Genomic DNA, 22,751 nt, shown 5'->3' with positions numbered 1-22,751 from the left:
GGAACTCATCAATGGTTATTTCGGCTTTGGATGGGGTATGGAAGGTCTAATCTTGCCCATTGTCAAAGATCTAAAATTAATGAAGTAGTAAAAGAACCTTTAATTCATTCGATATTCAAAGAACTACAAGATTAAAACTTTATTATTGCTCATAACCTTAGAAAATGACGTAAGTTCAATTATCAAAAATATATATTAAGGAAAGAACAAAAACACGTTCAAACAGGACAAGGCCAGGGCAACAAGGTTTCATGATGGGTGGAAGAATTTCCTGGTAACTGGCCCCAGAATGTCTCATTACGAGTTAAAGGTTAATACCCTTGGGTCAAACAAAATATGGGCCTTGCTTCTCCATGCCCCACGGATCTCAATGATATGCCTCAAACTTCAGAAAGCTCTAACATCACGTCTTTTAGCTCTCAATTATTTTCTAAATACGAAGGGGTGACTTCAATTTGCCTCAAAAGATACAACGAGTTACTCCCAGGATCCGTGATAATGAACGTTGATATGCAATATATATCATGCAATGTACGATGTATGGATGCTAATGTAAATATGTGAAGATGTACATGCAAATGAAAAGATACAAAAATGGGAATGCAAAAATACAAAATGTAAATGCAACAAAGGAATTGATCCCAAAGTAATTGTCATAAAACAACTTCCAAAGAACACACAATGTCTTAATACAATGAGGCAGATAAAAACTACAAATCACGTCATATTGCTCGACTTCTTCAATTTTGATCGAGAATGCAAGGAAACAATCTTCTTTTATCCTTGGCTTGATGGAAAATTCCAACGCTTCGACTTCTTTTCCAGAAATGCATTTGTTGAGCGACCATATGCGACTGACATCATCCACTGTCTCGTGTTGGCTGTCGTTGTTGCCTGATGACTTCAATCATATTTTTTACTTGTATCAACATCATCGTAGCACCCTTGAAAAGCTTATTTTACTGTATCATTTGAGCTTCATGTATTCCAGCTTGATGTACCTCTTCAGTTGTTTCCTGGAACACCCTTCTGGACCATTGATGCATTTTTGCATTTCTATTATACCTCTTCGAGTGACATTGTCGTATTGAAAACCTTCTATTATGACTATTAACTCGGAATCAATACCCTCTATGTTATGATATATATGAAACATGTGTTAATTCCAAGGTAATTATCCTAGAACAACTTTCAAAGAACACACAACGTCTCAATATGTCAAAGTAGATAAAAATATTTACCCCTTCGTGTGACGTTGTTGTTTTAAAAGCCTTCTAACTTTGATAAATAGCTCGGGTATTAACAACATGTTTATGCACAAATAAAGAAACAATACAAGGAAAAGATGTTAGTAAAAATAATAATCAAAGAGAGAAAATGTATGTTAGTGAAATATGAAAATATTAAATTCAACTAGTAAATAAACCATAAAATACAATGAATAAAACACAGAAGGGGAAATAAAACCCTAACCGCATAATTTCTAGTTCACATGCAATTATAAAAAATAAATAAATAAAAATAAAAAACAAAGGTTAGAGTTCATTTCTCCTTTGCGTACACTAATTTGGGTACCTATGGACGAGTTTCGGTATTGTCTTAAATCGGGTGGGTTTCTACGGTTTATTATATGCAGGGTTTCAGTTCTAAGAGTAAAGGTACTCGAATTGTCCTTGTTGGTGCCCCCTTGGGCGAGCCAGACCCTCAATCCTCACCCATTATAGGCTTAAGCAGATCGAGTTCAATTCGAGGGGGCACATTTTCCTATGCCTGACACGGAGAATAAATTCTCACGAAGACATAGGACATATGAACCCCGAAAGCTAATTGCTAGGTCTGACACGGAGAATAAATTCTCACGAAGACGTCGCTTTCACTCCCACTTAAAAGGAAGAGCTCGGGTATATAGCTTATGTTATGCAATGCAAGTGTCGTGTGTGAGGAGAAATTATCAAACCTTTGACAAACAACCACACAAAAATGAACTAAAGCGAATCTGAGACTTTAACATCTGAAAATCAATCAAATACAAATATTAAATATACAATGATAAAAAAAATAATAAAAGAATTGAAAGAAATCAAAATAATCGTAAATTAAATAAAATCGAATTCTCAATTTACAACTATAGAGACAATATATAATCGATTTAGGGCTTGATCCACAACGTCCCCAGCAGAGTCGCCAAGCTGTCGACACCGTTTTTCACCTGGCGGGGAAAAACTTAGTACGACTTGGGGTTTTCTTTGAAAAGGTTTTGAAATGTTTTAGAGTCGCCATCGATCTTTTGGGTTAGGTAGGTCGAATACCTAAAAAATTTCTTTTAAAAGAATTTTTAAGAAAAACATCATTTTAAAAGATACACTGATCCACGTGTAACCAGAAATTCATTTTTAAGAAATAATAAGGGTTCGGGGGTCAATTACGTGTGGGGAAGGATAAGCACCCCCACAACGCCCATAATTGGTACCCCATCGATTATAAATTGTCTCTAATAGTGAAAATCTAAGAATTTTAATATAAATTTAAGTTATGATCCTATTATTCTAGATTCAACCATACAATTTTTATTTACTGAAAAATTCTAAGGAGAAATAGAAAATATTCTAATATTTCCAATTGAAGAGAAAATAATCCCTAAAATACTGTAGAACGAATATTTCTCTTTCTAACTGAAATAAAAAGAATATAATAATTTCTCCCAAGAACTCAATATTAAAATAATGTGATTCAACCAAATTGAATAAAACTAAAATAAGCATATTCAAAAGTTTTATGTTTTTCTAAATAAAGATTTTATTTATTTTAAAATATCAGAATAGGACATCTAGTTACTTTAAGACCGTCTCTTCTTAATATTTTAAAATAAATAAATACTACCCTTAATCCAATTATGAAATCGATTAAGTTATGCTTATGAAGCTTTCATACATATTTCAAATATCTAGATCTATATGCACAAACAAATTTTCATGGCAAAAGTTATAAATTAAAAATACTAATTAGGAACAAATAAATGAAAATTAAAGTAAAGATAAAAATTAAATGCTATTCAATGATGGAAATAAAATTGAACTAAATTAACAAGTGCATACTTTAAAGCATAAATATTACGTTAAATAAGCAAACAAAATATAATTATTAAAATGAACATTACAAAAATTAAAGTTCTAAATAATAAAGGTTAAATAATAAATACTAAAATGAACAATACAAATGTAAATAAAGAGAATAAAGTACTTAAGTTTAAAAAATAAAATTGTACATTCACCTAAATTATAAATAATAAAATATAAAACATATGCATCACTTAAAATACATACTACTAATTTTACATGCCAAATATAATGTATAATACATTACACCACAACTCGGGACTAAATTAGAATATTACAAATTATATGCCAAATGAGAAATAAAAAAAAGTTACTAAAATAAATAAATTACAAATATCACATCCAAATCATAATATAATAAAAACAAAATCCAAACAGTGACTAAAATGAATAAACATAAAAAACAGTGACTAAATTCGAAAGTTAATAAAATCAATATGCATATTCAAAATAAATAACAAAATAAATTACCAGAGTGCAATAGAAGCTAAAATATGAGGGCTTAAGGATGCTTTTACTCTGATAGTGACCAAAATGCAAGATACGCTGAAATAGGGAGGACCTGGAATGCGATTTGACCCTGAAATAAATGAACAAAACAGAAAACCCCTAGAAATAGGAGACCTGATACGTGATTTAACCATTTTCCATACAAACATAATATTTTCCTCCTCCATTTACGTGAACCAGGCAGAAGCTTTCCAAAGCTTCAACGCTTCCCTTCGGCCGCCGCACGCCGGCCCCCACTCGCCTGCCACCAGGACGATGACTGACCTACAACCACGGCGACCTTTACCACGACCAATGGAAGCCCGAAAGACGGCTTAAACGGCCAAGAACCTCTCCCGTTATCCTCCTCTCCCATTCTTTCTCTACAACGTCGAGGAACGTAAAACCGACCCCCAACGCCGGCCACCAACAACCAAAGTTTCCTAGCCGTGAGAGGATCTCTCTCGCACGCTGGCCACCGCTCAACGGTGGCCACTCCCTCTGCCTGTGAACCCCTGAAACCGAAGCAAAAACCAAGTGAGAAAGCCAAAAAAGAAAGGAAAAGGAAAAGCAATATTGGAGAGAAAAAAGAGTCAAAGCAAACTGTCTTTCATTCCATATTTTCGGGGAAATGCTCTCTGATTTTACAAGGGTGGTTGGGGTATTAATAACCTCAACCACTACATTTTAATATTGTTTTTTTACACATAATAAAATAATATTGAAAAAATGGTGTTTACATTAATGTTTAGTTTTAGTTTTATTTGATTAGTTATTGTTAAAAAATTAACAGTGATGTTAATGTGTCACCATAGGATAATGACACATCATCATTGAAAAAATATCATGTCAATAGTTGGTTAATTTTTTAACGGTGAGTGACTAAAATGAAACCAAAACATAATGTTAGAAATGATTTTGAGAAAATAGTAAGGGAACAAAACGGAACAAAAGTAATAGTTGGGATACTAAGCGTGTAGTTTACCCAAAAATTCAGTAATGAATCCTAATAAGAGGAGGAAATATTACAACTATAAATAGTTGAAAGATTGAGATTCATAAAACCAAATTTAGGTTTCTGACCCCTCGCCGACCTCTCTCGTCGAAATCAAGCAGGTCAGAAGCCAAGAAAATCCATGCAAATATTTGTTTGATCTTCTCTTTTTATGGTTTTATAATATTAATTATTTTTCAGAAAAAAACCCTCCTTTCTCAATCATGTCCGGCGAAGAGGAAGAGAACGCTGCCGAGCTCAAAATCGGAGAAGGTAATCCGCCCTTTTCCCTTTTTCTCAATACATAACCGAATAAAATTATTAAGACCCACAAGCTAATTGTTTCTCTTTTGTTATGGACAGAATTTTTGAAGGCCAAGTGTTTGATGAATTGTGAAGTGGCTTTGATTCTTGAGCATAAGTATGAGCAGCTTCAGCAAATGTCTGATGATCCTAATAATCATGTTTCCCAGTGAGTTCCATAAGCAATTTTTTCCTTTTTCGTTTCTCCTCTCTTTTGATTATATCCGTGTAATTGGCTTATTAGGGTTTCTGTTTAATTTTGATGACATGATTTAGAAAATGTAGGCGCCTTTAAAAATAAATTTTCAACACGGGGAAAATTATGTTCCATGGAAATAGAATTATTGTTTGCCTTGTTGTTGTAACATTGTTTCCGGAATTTTTTATTTTGTTGTATCAACTTTCTAGCCTGAGGGGTTTGTTCGGTGTGTACGATAGGATTGATTAATTCGATTGGATATGCCGTATATATGATTGTGCAAGGTGAAGGATAAACCTTAGGCTTATGCTGAATAAAGAGATGCTCTTATGGGATATGGTGTTTAGAAAATTAGCATGCCTTTATTTCAGTTTTTCTCTCACACTTGATGCGGTGAATGATTGTCTTTTGTCTTTGTTTCACAGAGTATTTGAGAAGTCGCTGCAGTATGTCAAACGCTTTAGCCGTTATAAAAATCCAGATGCTGTTAGACAAGTTCGAGAGTATCCTCTAAATTGCCAGAATTGCTAAATAGACTTTATATAAGCATATGTGCATATTTATTTACTGGTCTGGATAAGCTTTTTGGTTGCTCCTCTTCTCCTATCAGTTGCTTAGTATAAGGACATCTTGACACATTGTCAATACTTTTCTACAATCGGATAAAAGTAGATGGTGCTGTTTTATCTACAACTAATATTTCCTCTCATGACATTGTTGATACTTGATAATGCGTGCACTTGATCTGTTGCTATACTTAGGATATGTAACTTCTCTATTGTGAACTTTAACTGAAATTCAGAATTCTGAGTAGATATCAGTTAGCTGAATTCGAGGTGAGGATCTATATTTGGAAAACAGTAAACTTAAAATTATGATGTTAACGACAATGTAGAAAAGTTCTTCATATTGTACTCTACTTATGCAGCTTTGCGTTCTTGGCAACTTGTGTCCTGAGACTGTGGAGGAAGCGATTGCTATGGTGCCTTCCATCAAGGTATGAAATGCTAAGCACACTCCTTATGCAATTATACAACTTTTATGCCCATTTTTCTTTCTCATTGTTTGAATAGTAATTGATTGTTCATCCTTCACTTGCATTTATGTTGAGAAATTTTTCTCTACCTACCCTTATATACAACAAAACATGAGACTAATAGGATGGTGTTTAGATTTAAATATAATGTTCATCCTTTTCTCATGCATTGTCTAGTATGTACGTAGAGGGGTTTTGATGGCCCCACTCTCTCTCGACCATGAAAACAAGGGCAATGTCTCATCAGATGCTATCCCACCCCTCTAGTGATTTTGAGGCCAATTTGATTTCTAGAATTTATATGGTCTCTTATTACTGTTTTTAGCTAGAACTTATGAATAATTAAGATTGAATTGTTAAATTTTCTCGAACTTGTAGCAACAAATTGTCTTTGAAATGCAGACTAAAGGACGTGCTCATGACGACGATGCCATCGAGAGAATGTTAAATGACCTGTCCCTTATCAAGAAGTTTGAATAGTGGCAACTAAAGTTCTGGTTATCTAAGCAATCAATAGAATGTCAAATGGCGCTGCCTCTTGTAAAAATCTCTGTTGGGACCATTACATTTTTATCTAAGTTTGTCGAATGGTTTATGTTCTGCTATTTTCTCAGTAAGGCATTGCAAATCTGCATGCCTAGATAAGGCTTTATCAATGCATCCTGGCGAAATTCATTGATTTTATACTGATCTGTTAAGGATGTTTTTTAAGGTTATTACCATAATGTAATTATTCATCAAATGCAACAATTGCATTTATTATTATTATCATTATAAAGGCAGTCTAAAGGATTAGACAAATTATTGCTAATCTGAAACTATTTGCCATGGTAATATTGTTCAAGGGTAAATCCTACTCTTTTGGACTATGTTGTTTATTAAATAAAATTATTTGTTTTTTTAAAAGAATTTTTGTTTTTTTATTACGTAAAAATCCACCGCCCCAAAGACAATCTGTCTGCAGCAGAAAACCCAATAACAAATTAATTAGTGTCTGCTGATGGTACGGAAACTACAAAAAATAAATAATAAAAAATTCACTTTGACAAATTCTTTTGGCACCGCCATAGGGTCAGCAAACAGCCCAACCTGCTTATAATAAAATAAAACAACAATGTATGTATATTATAGTCATATAGTGTTAGTATTTTTACAATTATATTTTATATATTAATAATTAATAATTTTATTACATAGACAACCACGCTTTTACATTTTATCAAGTTCTTTTTGGTAAATTAAGAAAATAGAGTGATATTTAACTTTGATGTTAATGAATAATTTAAAAAAAATATTAGACATCTAATCTGGAAAGGATGTTGGATTTTATATTAAGGGACGAACTTATAAAATTTTAGAAATGGATGAATATATAAAATTTCAAGGGACGAAAATAGATTTTTAATAAAAAATACATAGAAAAATCTAAAATATATGGTACTTTTAAATTTTTAGTGGACGATTGGTTCCTAAACTTTATTCTAATTTCATTCCCAAATTCATCCAAATATGTAATCAGTTTCAACCATAGTTTAACCTAATTTTTTTCAAACATATAATAATATAACTTTGCCTAATGATTTTATTAACTAGGATGTGATTAGTATATATGTATAATATAATATGGGATAAACTTGAAATGTTAAAAAAATTTAGGGAGCAATTTAGAATGAGGATTATAGTGTGGGGATGGAAATGAAATTTTCAAAACTTTGAGGACAAATTTAAAATGACAGTCATAGTTTAGGGGTGAAATTGAAATGCTTAAAAGTTTATAGATTAATTTAGAATGACAATGATAATTGAAGGACTTGTGATGCAATTAACTCATTCTTTAAATATAATTAGAGAGACCTTATTTTATACATAAATCCATAAACTTTTCTTTGTTTAGATTTGTTCACGGGTCCAACGATTAGTTAGATCCATGAGTTGATTTTACTTGACCGTGAGATTAGATCTTAGATTTTTCACTTAAATTCTCCCTCTATTCTTTTCATTCATCTAAAAGTTTATATAGTCGAACTTAAAGATCTAAATGGTTAAAAAAAATGTTATTTTCTTTTGAAGTCTTATATCAAAACTACATATGTAAGGTATTTGTGTTTTTAATAAACTTGTAAGATTATGAATAGAAACTATCTTATAATCTCTTGAAACTAATAAAAATATTATATAATTATATTAAATTTATGTTTTACCGTATCATAATGATGATAAATGTTAGGTCTTAGGTTCGAACATATGCATGGTGTGTGTATTATTAATGATTTGAGCTCGAGTACTTAATATTCAGGTCCGAGTTAAGTATGAAAATATTTTGAGTATAAGTTTTATCGAACCAAAGTCGAACTTTAATTTTTTATTTCGAATTTAATTTTAAAATTTTAGACTCGTAAATTTTTAAATCTAGCCAAACTTCCCTTTTCAATTTCAAATTTAACAATCTTCAAACTCAACCCGACTGATTTACACTCCAATCCACAGTCCTCCAATGGTTTAGATTAGCACCAAAAATAAGTTCCTTCCGGATAGCTTCATAACACAACATGCTTGTTGTGGGGCCACATGAATTACTCATTACCAGATTGGCCAACTGTCATTCAGAAACCCCCCCCCCCCTTTTATGACATGCATAGATGCATTCACCTTTACAATTAAAATCAGCCCCTTTTCTTCCTACTTTTTCTATATTTATATAACCCCATGAACCAAGAGAGGTTCCTCAATCAACATCTGCATTCTTGCCAAAATCCCACACTCTCAGTAGTTTTAAACAAGACATGGAAATGGCCACGGAGCTTGAAGATGATCTGTTTTTTGCAGATTTAAGCAAGCAAATCTCTTTACTTATCATGGACGATGATAATGATGAACCTCTTATCAGATATCCTTCAGTTTCTATCCAGGTTTGCCTTTTTTATATGCTTTTCATGCTCAGAAAATCACAACATTTTCTCTTAAAACAACTGTTTTTTTCAGAGTTTCACTGGTGCAAATCACCCAACAGCACAATCTCCATTTCTGCAAGAACAAATGTTTAGAAGAGAAAGCAAAGGTACTGGAGTTTTTATCCCGAAATCATCACAGCAGCCAAAGAGGAAGCATGGGGGAGGAAGATGCAGTTCTTCATTGAGCTCCAAGTCCAACAGGAAGCTTCATCAAACTACAACAATGGCTTCTCAAACATCTTTCAATAACTTTTTTAACACAAGGAGAGGCTGAAGGATTCACGTCTACTATCTATATGAATTGTATAAATCTACTATAAGGATTTTATATATGTACATTAAATAATTGGGCCTCCCAAATCTTGGAAATGAATTGTGATCGTTACGTAATTGTGATCTGAGATTGATATCCTATTGAATCTTTGATCGATGGGTATAATTAGAGCCAGAGTAAGCAAATCCTTTTTCATATTCATTGTACCAAAATCTTTCCAGTTTTCATGTTCCAAAACTGACAACTCCACATGTCACATGATCTCCCATTTTCTTTGATTGGAATATGGGTTTACGAGAAGGAATTATAAAACCATTCTAGATTTTATATTTTTATTTTAATTTATCTTATAATACTATCATATATAAACTGTTTAATCTAAATTATTAAACGATGAAATGTATGGAGAAAATAAATATGACACATCACGTTTACTGATAAATTAAACTAATCTACCTCAATAATTAAAGAGATTATTGTTATTCTTAAAGGTTTCGAGTTTAAATATCAACGCTTGTAGAGGTGTTTGAGTGTTTATTGTTAAATATTTTAGAATCTTTAGAACAAATACTACTTCATAATCACTTCAGTTTTAAAAAAAAACAAATAATGTTATAAATAACTTATTAACCTTAGTGGTTGAAGAGAGTAATATTATCTCTTAAGATTTTTGGTTTGAGTAGTTATATTTGCAAGGTGCGTGTGTGTTGTTAATAATTTTTATATTCTCCCTTTGTGTTTTCTAGTTTCTTATAACTTTGTCTTTATGAAACACTTTCTTGTGTCTTTTGACATATTTTTAATCTTTTTTATCGGTTGTGTGATCGTTCTCTTCGTTTAATTTTCTCATGGTTGAATTTGGAGTTGTCTCGACTGATCAAGATGACGCTTATTTGTTATCCTATTTATCTTCTCTGCTTTGGACTTCATATTACATTTGGATATGCGTTTTGCATTCGAATATAGTTTTCTCATGACGCTCAACTTTGATTTTCAATTATCAGTGGTCTTTCAGTAGTTTGATTCTCTTTTGTGGTTCATTTATCGATGCAGTTAGATCTGTTAGTATCTATATTTTGTACGAGTTTTTTGGATGAGTTTTTAACATTTTCCTTATATGACCTTAAGTGACTAGTTTCTTGCGTCAATGATTATAAGCAATATCCTAACTTCTCTTTGCATAAAAAAAAATTAAACATATAAAAATATTGAAATAGCCTGGGACGATTACATTGTAGTAGTTGCCTAGAATTTTTCTTAATTATTGACAATACACACATCATATAGATATAACTACTCGGACTTAAGATCTTTAAAATGAATAACGCTCCCTATAACTACAGGGACTACTCGTTGAGTTTAAATTAAATATATAATTAAATATTAAAATGATTTTGAATAAGTGATATTAATCTGTTAAAAGTATGTCGCAACTTGTTTAGTGCTGCGTTTAGGCATAACTAATTTTTAACAACCGAAACACAAAAATTAACACACCTAATCCAAAGTCGACAGTTGGTGGCCGTCGTAATCGTTCAATGGACTCTTTAATTGTAATATATGAATATGCAAAACTTTAAGTAATCTGAATATTAATATATCAAATTCTATATAAACATAAAAGATTGATATGTTATTTGATACTTGAATTTAGTTCGTGTTTATTAATTAATTATATTGTTTATGATACTCTAAAAACTACATAGTGATATATTATTATTATTGGGTATCTAAAAAAACAAAATTTTACTAATATGAGTTAAAACTCAATATAAAAATCTTATACTAACCATGATTTTTTTGGGTGGTATAAACTAGAACAAAAAATGGAGTAGATATGAAAAGTCAATCACCAAACGTTGGTTATTTTTAGCACCATTTCCCATTGGATTTCTTTCAGGCCTGTCTCTTTCCCTCAATCACAATTCTCTGTATTTCGTGGAAACCTTATTCCCAGGCCTATCAAGGTACATCGATGTCCCCTTTTCTCTTTTCTTGTTGTTGAACACAGTTCGAAATCAGTGACGGATTTAAATTTTTTTTGAGGAAGTGGTATATTTATTAATAACATAGATTTTTTGGGTGGAGCCTGGTTTATCTGTTTATGATTTTTATTTTCCGAATTGTTACAAATTTTTTTCCTGGTAAAAAATTGATTTCTTTTGGGATTTCAGGGACTGTCAGCAGGAATGAAGGAGCAATCGCCTGCTGCAATGGCGTCAACGAAGAACTCGTTAGCTGTTGCAATTGAGGAATTGAAGAAGAAGGAAAAGGACATCCAATCCTTGAAAATTGAGCTCGGAAAAGCTGAAGAATTGGAGACGAAGTTATCAGAGAAAGAAGCTTCGTTTCATAAGTTTAAAGATGGATTGCATATGGTGAAATCCTTGGAGTACGAAGCAATTGGTTTATTATCCGAAGATAAAGAGAGAATCAATGAACTTTACGAACAAATCAAGGAAAGAAAAGAATCGGAAAAGAAGATACACGATGCATTCATGGCTCAATCGAAAGAGTTCGAGCAAGCAAAGATTTCACTCGAGGAATCCAAGAACCAAATCAAGTCTCTCCTGGAAATTCTGCAGAATGGCGACAGTTCATCATCGGAGGTTTCGTTTCAAGCTTTCATGGCAGATGACAAATTAAGAAGACTCGAATCCGAGCTTCAATCCACGAAAGAGAAATTATCTCGTGCTCAAGAAAATGAACAAGCTTCTTCTTTGAAAGCCAAGAATCTAGCTGAGGAAGCCAGCTATCTAAATCATGAACTGAAATCCATTACCGATGTAGAAGAAAACAACAAGAAAGCCATGGATGATTTAGCCTTGGCATTGAAAGAAGTGATAACAGAAACAAACGAAACCAAGAACAAACTCTCATCAACAAAAATCGAGCTCAAGAAAACGAAATGGTACCTAGAAAATCTGAAGATGAAGCTGAGAAAGTTGGAAGGAAAGTACAAAGAAGCAAAGAAAGAAGCGGATCGATATAAAAACACATCGGAGAGATTAAGAATCGAAGCTGAAGAATCGCTTACGGCATGGAACATAAGAGAGATCGGATTCGTGGATTGCATTCGAAAAGCCGAAGATGAACGGAATGCTGCACGGCAAGCATGCCGATCGCTGCTCGAATCACTTCAAGAGGCCGAAAACTTGAACAAGAAGGCCAAGGAAAAGAACCAGAAGCTTCGGGATATCATGAAACAGGCAATAAACGAAGCTAACGTAGCCAAAGAAGCATCAAACATAGCTCGAGCAGAGAATTCGCAGCTCAAGGACGCCATTGCCGAAAAGGATGAAGCTTTGGATTTCCTTTCCCAAGAGAACGAGACCCTTAAGATTAAAGAAGCGGCTGCTTGTGATATCATTAAGGAGTTGAAGATGTTTTGCGAATTAGGCAACAAAGGAGTTTGAAATGTCCGTTGATCATGAAAATGGTAAAAAAAAAAAAACAATTTTTTTATCTAAACTCGCGTACTCGTACAGACTGCGCTGTTTGAACCTGGATTATCGAAAAAAACAAAAAAAAATTAACCAATAGTACGACTCAAGGTTCTAAAGTTTCCGTAGAAACAGAAAGGTTCAGAAGATGAAAGTGATAATGTTAGCTGAAATTCCATATACTGTAGCAGTAGGAATCCATCTAATTTAAACATATAAGAATTTTTTTTGTTATTTTTAATTAAAATGATAAATATAGTCTCAATATGAATATTTTTAAAAATTAATTCCTATTTTTTATTTTGAATTAGATTTAATCTTGGTTTTTAAAAAAACTCAAATAAGTTTTTAATGAAAATGTTATAAAAATATTAAATTAACGGTTTTATCTTATAGTGCGTGGTTCTTATATCAACTATTAATTATTTTACTATGAATCTGGATGCATTGGTCTAAAAGTTTACCATGAGTTCTTAATATTTTTTTTCTTATTTGATTCATTGATATTATATATTTAACTAGTTTTTTTGTCTCGTGCAATTCATGTGTTTATTCTATTTAATATTAAAAAATATATTATAATTTCATATTGGTTGATACATATTATATATTTAATATAGTACTCTATTCATTATTGTAAATACAAAATTGTTTTTTCATTATTAAATATATCATAATTCTCAAAATTAAAAGTTAAAAATAAATTAAAACGTAGGTAATGAAAAGAGACATAGAAAGTTATGAAAATTAATTATTTTAAATCCATGCATAATGTAATATATTATGCAAATAATTATTTATCATGGCAGGAAATAGTAATGTTTTTTATCCAATGATATATAGACAGAAAAGAAGAAGAATAGATATAAGTATATTTGCCTCTTCTTTCATCACACTTAATCAATTCTTTCATCGTGGAAGTACCAGATTTATAAACTCAGAGCAAGAGTGGCATTTGAAATAAATAAATGCATATTTTGAAATTTTCTGTAAAAAAAATCTTTATTGTTTTGTTCTTTCTCTCTCTTCTCTGCAATGGCCGCTATATCAATGGAGAAAGTGAGTTTTTATCTCCCTTTGGATTATGTGGCTCTTAAGTTCTTTTCTCTTTATGTTATGAAAATGAGACTGTTGTTGGATTAAAATTTATAATTGTGGGCACCTATGTATAATGTACAATATTATATAAAGTATGACATGAAATTAAATGACCAATTATGACGCATATGTTATACGTATTAAAGTATTTCGGGATTAAAGTATAGATACGTAAGTTGTAATCATAATTTGATGAGGGTACGTAAAATTATAAATACTTAATAGATTAACCAAATATTCATTCATGAAGAGATAGTGATCTTAAGAAATAGATTAACTTCAATACCCTTCACATAGTTTTTATGACAAGAACAAACTTATCTTGGAAAATCACAATAAAAAAAATTCAAAGATTTCAACGGGTAGGTAGCAATAAAGAAATAGGTGAGTTGGTACTATCAACTGTTTCTGGAAAATTTGCTTCTAATTTTGGGCTATGTATAAAGGAAGTTCATTGGCAAAAGTTCCCATATAATGCTACAGGGAATTTTTAATTCCCAAACTAAAGTGTTCATCCGATTAATTTTTTTAAATGGGGTGTTTTCTACAGTAAATTTGGGATCTCTCGGTGTCTTCAAGGTTAATCAGATTTTTGGATTATTTATTGGGATTTCTAGGCGTCTTTAGTGGAATTCATTAAAAAATTTGGTTTTTTTACACAAATATCACCTTAACATAAATTAATTACTTGTTAAGCACTGTTTAAGAATATTTTACGGATTTAACAAATTTTTAAATACTTTCTATAAATTTAATCATATTTTGTATTAATTATTTTATTATTTAATTTTTATTATTTTATTTAATTATTTTATTTTTTTACAGTTATAAATTGGAAAGTGGTCCTTGAATAATTATATTCGTATTTCTCGGCTTTTAAACTTTTCTCTTGGCTGTAAATACGCTCTCAACCTGTAAACATTCACATCAATCCACTAAACTAGAAGAATGTCGTCGCTTCAGTATAGATATTCACGTGTTGAGAGCGTATTTATAGCCGAGAGAGAAGTTTAAAAGCCGAGAAATCCGAATATAATTACTCAAGGACCACTTTCCATTTTATAACTGCAAAAAAATAAAATAATTAAATAAAATAATAATAAAAAATTAAATAATACAATAATTAAATAAAATACTAACAAAATATGATTAATTTTATAGAAAGTATTTAAAAATTTGCTTGATCTATAAAATATTCTTAAACAGTGCCTAACAAGTAATTAATTTATGTTAAGGTGATATTTGTGTAAAAAGGCCAAATTTTTTCATGGATTTCAACTAAAGACGCCTAGAGATCCAAGCAAAGAGTAAAAAAAATCTAGTTCACCCTGAAGACGCCGAGAAATCCTAAATCTACCATAGAAAACACAAATAATCCAACACCCTGAAGACGCCGGGAGATCCCACAAAAAAATTGGTTAACCCTAAAGACGCCGAGAGATCCCAAATTTACTGTAGAAAACACCCCATTTGAGGAATTAATCGGATGAGCACTTTAATTTGGGAATTAAAAATCCCCTGTAGCATTATATGAGAACTTTTGCCGAAGTTCATTTGCTTCTTTTTTAGCATAAAGAATCTTCGCTAGATGCGTAGCTTCAATAAATGTGAGGAAGAATCTTGTTTGGTAGCAATGTAGTTTGCCCTCAATTCTTGCATTCTCTTTTCTTTTGATTGGGATGGGAATGATATAAGCATTTTCTTTAGTTTCTTGTTTCTTTTTTACTTCTTTTACTAGGGCAGTGGCTCTTATGATCTAGTTTATCTTTCATTGCTCTCTCCATTAACATTTAGTGTTTTGAGTTGATTAAGACAAGCTTTGATGAGACCAACCAGCATTGTTCTCTTGGTAAGGATATTCATGATTCATATGGTATTAATTGTCTGCTGGTAAGTTTGGCATTTCTATCTTTATGGCTCGAGTTTTAAAGCAAACTTCTCCTTTTTAGAGGGCATATTCAGTGAAGAACACATCATACATGTTGTATGGAATATACAAAATTTAATTATTAGTCATCAAAGCATTGATTGTTTTCCTTGGGTCTTGGTACTTCTTTTTCTATTTCACTCTTGATACTAATGGTATATCTCAATGAAACAGCGTTTGCAGAAGGTGCTGCAGAGACAATCAAGCTTCAATATAGGTTAGAGTGTTGATTTGCAGGTCTTTAAGCATATTCTAATACCTATTTGGAACACCAGTGTCCCTACTCCCTATCGTCCTCTTAATCGATGGAATCATTTCCCATTTCCTTGATGTGGTCTGTGATTGCTTTATTTTGCGTAAGAGTTGCTAGTTTCTTTTACACAAGAAACAACAGAACATCCAAAAGCATGGAATATCATGTTAACCAAGCTGTTATAAAACAGTTAATGTTTCTAATGTTTCATGCACATCATTAAATGTTGTGGTTTGACATTTAAACTTTCTCTTTTCAACGAGAATTACAATAACTAGCAGATAACAGAGGTGCTCATGGTAATCTGTTCACATCGATTGCTATTAGAGTTGAAAAACATGTTAGGAAGATCTAACTCAAGCTCAACTACTCAATTATAAGAAATCGAGTTAGAAGTCGAGCATGAGAATCAAGCTCATTTTTACTAGTTAAAAAAGCGTAATCAAGCCTGATTGATACAGTTTGAGCAACGACATTGATTCTTTCTTTGGTTCAGGTCAAGTTTGGGACATTGATATTGATTTATCTCACACTGAGAGTTAAGACAAACTATTGATAGGTTCAGTCTACGTTACCAGGTTTGGATGTGGGTAAGTTCAGATTTTTCTTAGATTTCCATGTTGAGTACTTTCTTCAGAGTTTGTACGTTTTGAGAACAGCTGCTTAATGTTTAGCTTCTAAATGTCAATAGTCCACGGTAAATATTACCAGTGATTCAGTAATTCTTTCACAATTATGGAGATTGATTTTTTTTTTGTTTAAACTGGATATGGTAATTTTGAAGGGCATGACGTGTTAAACAAATACGAAAAGGAAAATTAAGATTCGGTCAAAATAAGAAGAAAATAATACAAAGCTAGGCCAGGGGTGTAAATGAATTCAGCTTAAATGGTTATTTATTTTAAAAGATATTCATATTCGTTTATTTAATGGTTCGTAGACATGTATGTTTAATAACAACCAACACTTTCTTTTTTACCTTTTTATTTGAGAGCCAAAAGAAATGTTGAAATTATGTCACTCGTCCTCAATTTCTTTAGGTTTCACAATTTAAACTCTAAAGTTCACTTTATATTCAATTTAATCAACATCTTCTCTAATATTTAAAATATAAAAAAAGAAAAAGAAGAATCAAGTAAATAAACTTATAAACAAGTCAAAAAATGATCTTATAAATGAGTCGATAAATGGGCTTATACAAGCCAATAGAAGAACTAATTCGTGAACATAAATGAATCAAACAAACATTTATCTATGTTCATTTGTTTATTAAATGAACATAAAAAATTTGTTCATAATCGTTTATTTAACTTAATAAATGAATACTATACAAATAATTTATAAAAAATACAAATAATTCGTCAAACGTTCTGATAATTTACATCCATATACAAAGCTTTGCAAAATATGATCAAAATCATAAGCAATGAAGATTTGGTCAAAAAAGAAGAAAATTAATTCAAACGCATATGAAAAAGGGGTGTAGAGTGGGCTTAACCTCAGTTCAAGGCTCAAAGTGTCAATCCCACATATATTCTAGAAAGTCCCAAACAAGAGGAAATGTCGGTCATGGACATTTCTGGTGCATAAAACTTTACTTTTCCCTCTGTTTCTTCCTCAGAATCTCCAACCATTCAACACTCTCCTCTCCTCCACCACACCCAATTAACCCACCGGAACCATGTCAATTGTCCCAAACAATGGCCAGCAAGGCAGGTTCAGTGATCCATTCTCCCTAGACTTATGGGAACTATTCAACGACTTCGATGTATTAAACCCATTCTCCCATGGTTTCCCTTTCCCTTCATTTCTTTCCACCGGTTTCTCCGAGATTTTCCCATACGTTGGGATTCAACTCAACTGTGTGGAAACCCCAAGGGCCCATGTTTACAAAGTCTACCTTCCAGGGGTAAGCAGAGATGAAATCATAGTTTTCATCGATGATGATAGGATGCTTCAGATAAGCACCGAGGATGGGAACTTCATGAGCAGGTTCAAGCTGCCTGATAATGCGAGGACGGATGAGATTCAGGGTTTTATGGAGAACGGGATGCTCGTTGTCACTATAGGGAAAGATGTTGAAGCTGCACAGAGGCCAAATGTTAGGGTCGTCGAAATCACTGAATAATGTTTTAGTCTCTTGTTTTTATGGTTGTTTGTTGTTCTTTGTGTGTCGAAAGCTGCAGAAGTTTACTTGGTTTCTTGTACTGAAACAGTGTTTGAGTAGTAATAAAAGTGGGCGCTTTATGTTTCAGAATTTAGGAACAGAATTAAAGCAGAGATACATTCAAGGGATTTGGATGTAAGAACACAAGATTGCGGCTTTAAGGATGTAATCGGCTATGAATGCCAAAACCCACCGCTTTTCATTACGTAGACATGAATGCCTAAATCCAACTGTCGCCCACATTTGGTAGTTAATTATCAGTTAGCCACCATTCGATTCTAGATCTACCTTGTTGTGTTTGTCTTAATAGTCTGAGCCAAGAGTTGGAACCGATGTATCTTCGGAAATTAATTTTTTTCACACTCCCTCAAAAGTCTATTCTCTAACCCAAACCTTAATCTTGAGTTTGTTGTCATCGTTGCCGTTAGTCATTGCCTTTCTTCTATATTTTGCAAATAAAAAAAATGAAAGAAAGAAAACCTATCCCCTTTGTGGTTTTCGCGCTGGCGCTCTCGCCTTTTGTTTTTCAACCTCATATTGTTACGTTCATTTCCTGAATTCGATCGATTACCCTCATTGTCCGTTAAAAATATCTCAAACCATAGCCTTCGTTGGTCAAACCTCACTTTCCTGCAACTATAATACTCATCAACTCCATCAGGTATCTTAGACTCTTCGACATTTGTTCTCGTCCAAACTACTGGTTACCACTTCGCTAAAACCACCAGTATAGGATGCCCTAGTTGTAACCCCCACTTAGGGGTATAAATGAACCGAGAATGAACGAATAAGATTATGTTCGTGTTCGTTTGTTTTTTTTAAGTATTCACGTTTGATTCGTGTTTGTGTTCTTTTATTTATTTTTGAAGATGTTCGTGTTCGTGTATTTATTTATCGTTCACAAACATATTCGTCTAATATTCGTGAACGTGTTCGTTTATATGTTTACAAATTTATTCATTTATATGTTCACGAACGTGTTCATTTAGCATTTGAGTAGTGTTCATATCGTTTGTTTGTATGATCTTAAGTTTTACCCTTTCAAGCTAAAAAATGGTTAAATTACACCACTAGTTCTTAATCTCTCTTTGAAATTCACAATTTAAATTTAAATTTTAATTATGTGTTCAATTTAGTCACTACCTTCACCCATATTTAAAATGTAAAAAAAAAGGAAAAGAAAATAGGGTAAACGAACTTGTTCATGAACATAAATAAATGAGCTCATAAACGAGCTTGTTCGTGAACATAAACGAGCTTGTTCGTGAACATAAACAAACTGAACACACCTTAGTTCGTGTTCGTTCGTTTATTAAATGAACATAATTTTTTTGTTCATACTCGTTTATTTATCTTAACAAACGAACATAAATTAATTTTATACGAACAATTTCGGAACAATTCACCAAATGTTATGTTCATTTACACCCCTACCCTCGTCCCTTCGAACAACACTCGCTATTGGAACCCTAGGAATAATACTAAATTGCAGTTGTGATTACCGTTACAGTTACAGTTGCAACTGCAATGTCATTGTTGGAGCTGTTATAGATGTTATGATGTGATTTAAAAAAAATAATTATATTTTATTGATACATATACAATTTACAATGTCATGATAATCTTAAAAAACATTACGATGTAATACTGTGATCTTAGGCCCTCGCCTAAGCCTTGACAGCCCTATGCACTCTAGCGTTACTCAATCGAACATCCAACCCCCTTAATCGACTACATGTCCGCTCACAAGCTCTACCTTGTAAACTCATACACGCTCTAATTGAATTAGAAATGAAATTTTGTTGCTTTGTCAGTAACCATTTACGAATGGTGAGGAATTGAGGATGCAAAGGCATTGGGGTTTGGACAAAGGACTTGTGGTGGCGGTAGCAAAGATGATGTCTAGCTGTTAAATAAGATATTTTTTGTAATAATGAGGGTTTTTAAATAAAAAAAGAGAGAGACTGATTTTTTTTTTATAAAAAAAAATTAGAGGTTAAATTTGAAGGTTTTTTTATTAGTATTAATTTATCACGGCATCAAACAAACTGGGTTAACGATTTATGATCAAAATAAGATATATAGATAGCACAAGTGATTAAATCGTTATTTGTTAAAATTAATGACTAAAATAAGACTGATGGGAAACAAAAGAAACTATATGGTTCAACTTAAAATATGTTCAAGAAATAATAGTAATCTAAGAATGATGAGATACATTCGAATATTAAAAAAATATGATTTCTTAAGATTATAATAATATTTTAAATTTTAAATTTTTTAATGATTAGACAATTCATCAAACTTTTTAAATTAATCAATTAAGACCTTAAACATTCTAAAAGAATCAAATTAAACCATTATGAAACATCATTATTCACATGTGGATTATTACGTTCGCATTATAGCAATCAATGACGACTTTTATTGGTCAAAAGATTACAATAATTAATTTTTTGAGTTTAAAGGCTTAATTGGATATAGAAATTTAAGGACTGAATTGTCTTTTTAAAAACTATTTAAGCGCCCAGTTAGTCATTAAGCCAAAAATTTATAATTTTTTCAAAGCCTTCAAGAAATTGGCTTAATCTCTTAACAACAATATAATAACAAACAAATACAATTCAAAAAGAAAAACAATACTAATATCCCCAGTGCTTTGGCCACTATTTTAAAGTAGTCCTTCCATGGCAGCTGCAAGTGCAAATATTTCATATTCAGCAGCACAGTTGCACCCTCCATCACTGCCTTCGCACCCACACCCTTCCCAATGCTTCTTCAACCTTTGTTTTCTCTTGTTCTGCTTCTCCATCTCCACCATCGTTGGACCTTGAACCAGTTTCATTGATAAACGTATTGAAGGAGGCTTGAGACCAGTTTCAAGAACCTCATCATTCATCGAAACCATGGCAAGCCAATATTCATCAATCTCCATGTTCGGTGATTCAAAAACAGCTTTCCATGGAATTTCAGCTCTACCCAAAACCCCAGACTTCCCCAGTTTCTTCTTCCTTCGGAGCTCAAAAACTACAGTCTGTTGCTTCAGGTACTTAACTGATGCTTCAGATGCTGAGCATTCCAAAGAGAATGACTCGTTCCAGATGATCATTTGGGATGACTTAGTGGAGATTTGCTTGGTGTTTAGTTGAATTCTCTTGTTGTTCCCTGCAGGAAGATAGTATCTGACAAAAAGGTTACCATGGGACTTCAGCTCTATGTTTTTGGCTTCCAAGATTCTCACTTCGCAACAGAGAGAGGAAACGAAATGATCAGACACTCCCATTGAAGACAAAGAAAAATTCCTAATTTTTGATTGCAGAAAGGGAGAACTTCTGTTTTATTTTGAGGTTTTGGTTGTGTTAATGTGGGACTGCAAGGTTGTATATTTATAGGAGTAACAGATAAGTAGAGTAGTGGAATGGTGATTGATATTATCCACACAAGATCAGCTCAAATATACCGACTGGTAAATGCAGAATAGTGGAAGACAGTGAATCAGCCACCAAAATTTATTAGTATTAGTTTATAGTTTGAAGTGTTGCTTTATGTTGGAGTCTGGGATTCGAAAATGAAGTGAGATCGCAAGAGATAGTGTAGATATTACATTGAGAATAGAATAAAAGCCTCGTACCAATCAGGAATGGCTGGATAATCTTAATATGGCACTTGCAAAAGTTTAATGTACCGTTCCACTAGTAAGATCACAATCTAAAAGCTGGATTTGAGTCGTAGAAAAGTGACTTTTTGACCTAAAAATCACCCTATGAACCTAATATACCCTAAAAATCACCCTATGAACTAATATACCCTAAATAACACCATTTGACCAATATTTCACTAACACCCTTTCGTCTAATGTGGCACAAAGGCGCGTCCCTGGTAACGCGTTTTAGTGAGGTTTCTGCTAACGGGGATGCCATGCGGGTAAGATGCGTTTTCGGGAGACGCTTTCACGGGGTTCGACGACACTGGGTAAGACGCGTTTACAAGGCACGCTTTTCATTAAAATATATTAAATTCCCACCCGTTTTTCGCACCTAACATGCTCCTCCTCCCTCCCTCCTCCCTCTCTCATCCCCTATATAAACCCCTTCAACCCCCTCATTCTTCACACCAAAACATCTCTTTTTCTCTAATATAACTTAAATTTTCCCTTCAATTGAGTTTTAAATTTCTTATTAGAGACAATAAATTTATTTTTAAATTAGTTTTTTTAAATAGTTGTTATATTTTTTTATAAATAATTTTTAAAAATAATATTTTTATTTTTTTATTAAAATAATATTTATATAATTATTATTTATTTAAATTTATTAATTAATTATTATTTGTGCTAATTATATTTTTTTTGTCTACAGTTATAATGGAAAGCGAAATGCTGCTGCAATTAGATGCATATCATATCTCCAGACATTTTAGTGATATGGTAATATTTTTTAAAATTTATGTTAATGTTTATTATTATTTTTAATTTAAATTTATCATGAATTTATATTAATTT

The 22,751-nt window shown here is 32.2% G+C and overlaps 5 protein-coding genes across 6 annotated transcripts; 4 read left to right on the top strand and 1 right to left on the bottom strand.

The window, feature by feature from the left end:
* The first annotated feature begins 4,658 nt into the window (after nucleotides 1-4,658).
* Nucleotides 4,659-6,782, top strand: LOC120159744 (DNA-directed RNA polymerase II subunit 4). 2 transcript variants are annotated; one of them, XM_039170308.1, is made up of 7 exons: nucleotides 4,659-4,724; nucleotides 4,804-4,872; nucleotides 4,963-5,071; nucleotides 5,527-5,604; nucleotides 5,904-5,937; nucleotides 6,030-6,098; nucleotides 6,540-6,737. In XM_039170308.1, the coding sequence occupies exons 2-7, from the start codon at nucleotides 4,824-4,826 to the stop codon at nucleotides 6,615-6,617; spliced, it is 417 nt and encodes a 138-aa protein (XP_039026239.1). In that variant the 5' UTR covers nucleotides 4,659-4,724; nucleotides 4,804-4,823; the 3' UTR covers nucleotides 6,618-6,737. The 2 variants fall into 2 exon arrangements, with proteins under 2 accessions (XP_039026239.1, XP_039026240.1); XM_039170309.1 differs by having other exon boundaries at nucleotides 4,661-4,722; nucleotides 4,823-4,872; nucleotides 6,540-6,782.
* A 2,092-nt stretch (nucleotides 6,783-8,874) lies between these two features.
* LOC120159745 lies at nucleotides 8,875-9,435 on the top strand. Its single transcript, XM_039170310.1, has 2 exons — nucleotides 8,875-9,046; nucleotides 9,120-9,435. Exons 1-2 carry the CDS (start codon nucleotides 8,921-8,923, stop codon nucleotides 9,360-9,362), a joined length of 369 nt encoding a protein of 122 aa, XP_039026241.1. The 5' UTR covers nucleotides 8,875-8,920; the 3' UTR covers nucleotides 9,363-9,435.
* A 1,800-nt stretch (nucleotides 9,436-11,235) lies between these two features.
* Nucleotides 11,236-12,815, top strand: LOC120159741 (WEB family protein At4g27595, chloroplastic-like). The gene is made up of 2 exons (XM_039170306.1): nucleotides 11,236-11,329; nucleotides 11,537-12,815. Exon 2 carries the CDS (start codon nucleotides 11,552-11,554, stop codon nucleotides 12,776-12,778), a length of 1,227 nt encoding a protein of 408 aa, XP_039026237.1. The 5' UTR covers nucleotides 11,236-11,329; nucleotides 11,537-11,551; the 3' UTR covers nucleotides 12,779-12,815.
* A 4,879-nt stretch (nucleotides 12,816-17,694) lies between these two features.
* LOC120159742 (18.5 kDa class IV heat shock protein-like) lies at nucleotides 17,695-18,336 on the top strand. Its single transcript, XM_039170307.1, has one exon. It carries the CDS (start codon nucleotides 17,765-17,767, stop codon nucleotides 18,209-18,211), a length of 447 nt encoding a protein of 148 aa, XP_039026238.1. The 5' UTR covers nucleotides 17,695-17,764; the 3' UTR covers nucleotides 18,212-18,336.
* A 2,585-nt stretch (nucleotides 18,337-20,921) lies between these two features.
* On the bottom strand, nucleotides 20,922-21,533 carry LOC120159765. The gene has a single exon (XM_039170323.1). It carries the CDS (start codon nucleotides 21,531-21,533, stop codon nucleotides 20,922-20,924), a length of 612 nt encoding a protein of 203 aa, XP_039026254.1.
* Nucleotides 21,534-22,751: the final 1,218 nt, after the last annotated feature.

The sequence above is a fragment of the Hibiscus syriacus genome, unplaced genomic scaffold (assembly GCF_006381635.1).
Source record: "Hibiscus syriacus cultivar Baekdansim isolate YM2019G1 unplaced genomic scaffold, ASM638163v2 tig00111372_pilon, whole genome shotgun sequence".
NCBI classification, from domain to species: Eukaryota; Viridiplantae; Streptophyta; class Magnoliopsida; order Malvales; family Malvaceae; genus Hibiscus; species Hibiscus syriacus.
This window is presented reverse-complemented; position numbering and strand designations above follow the sequence as displayed.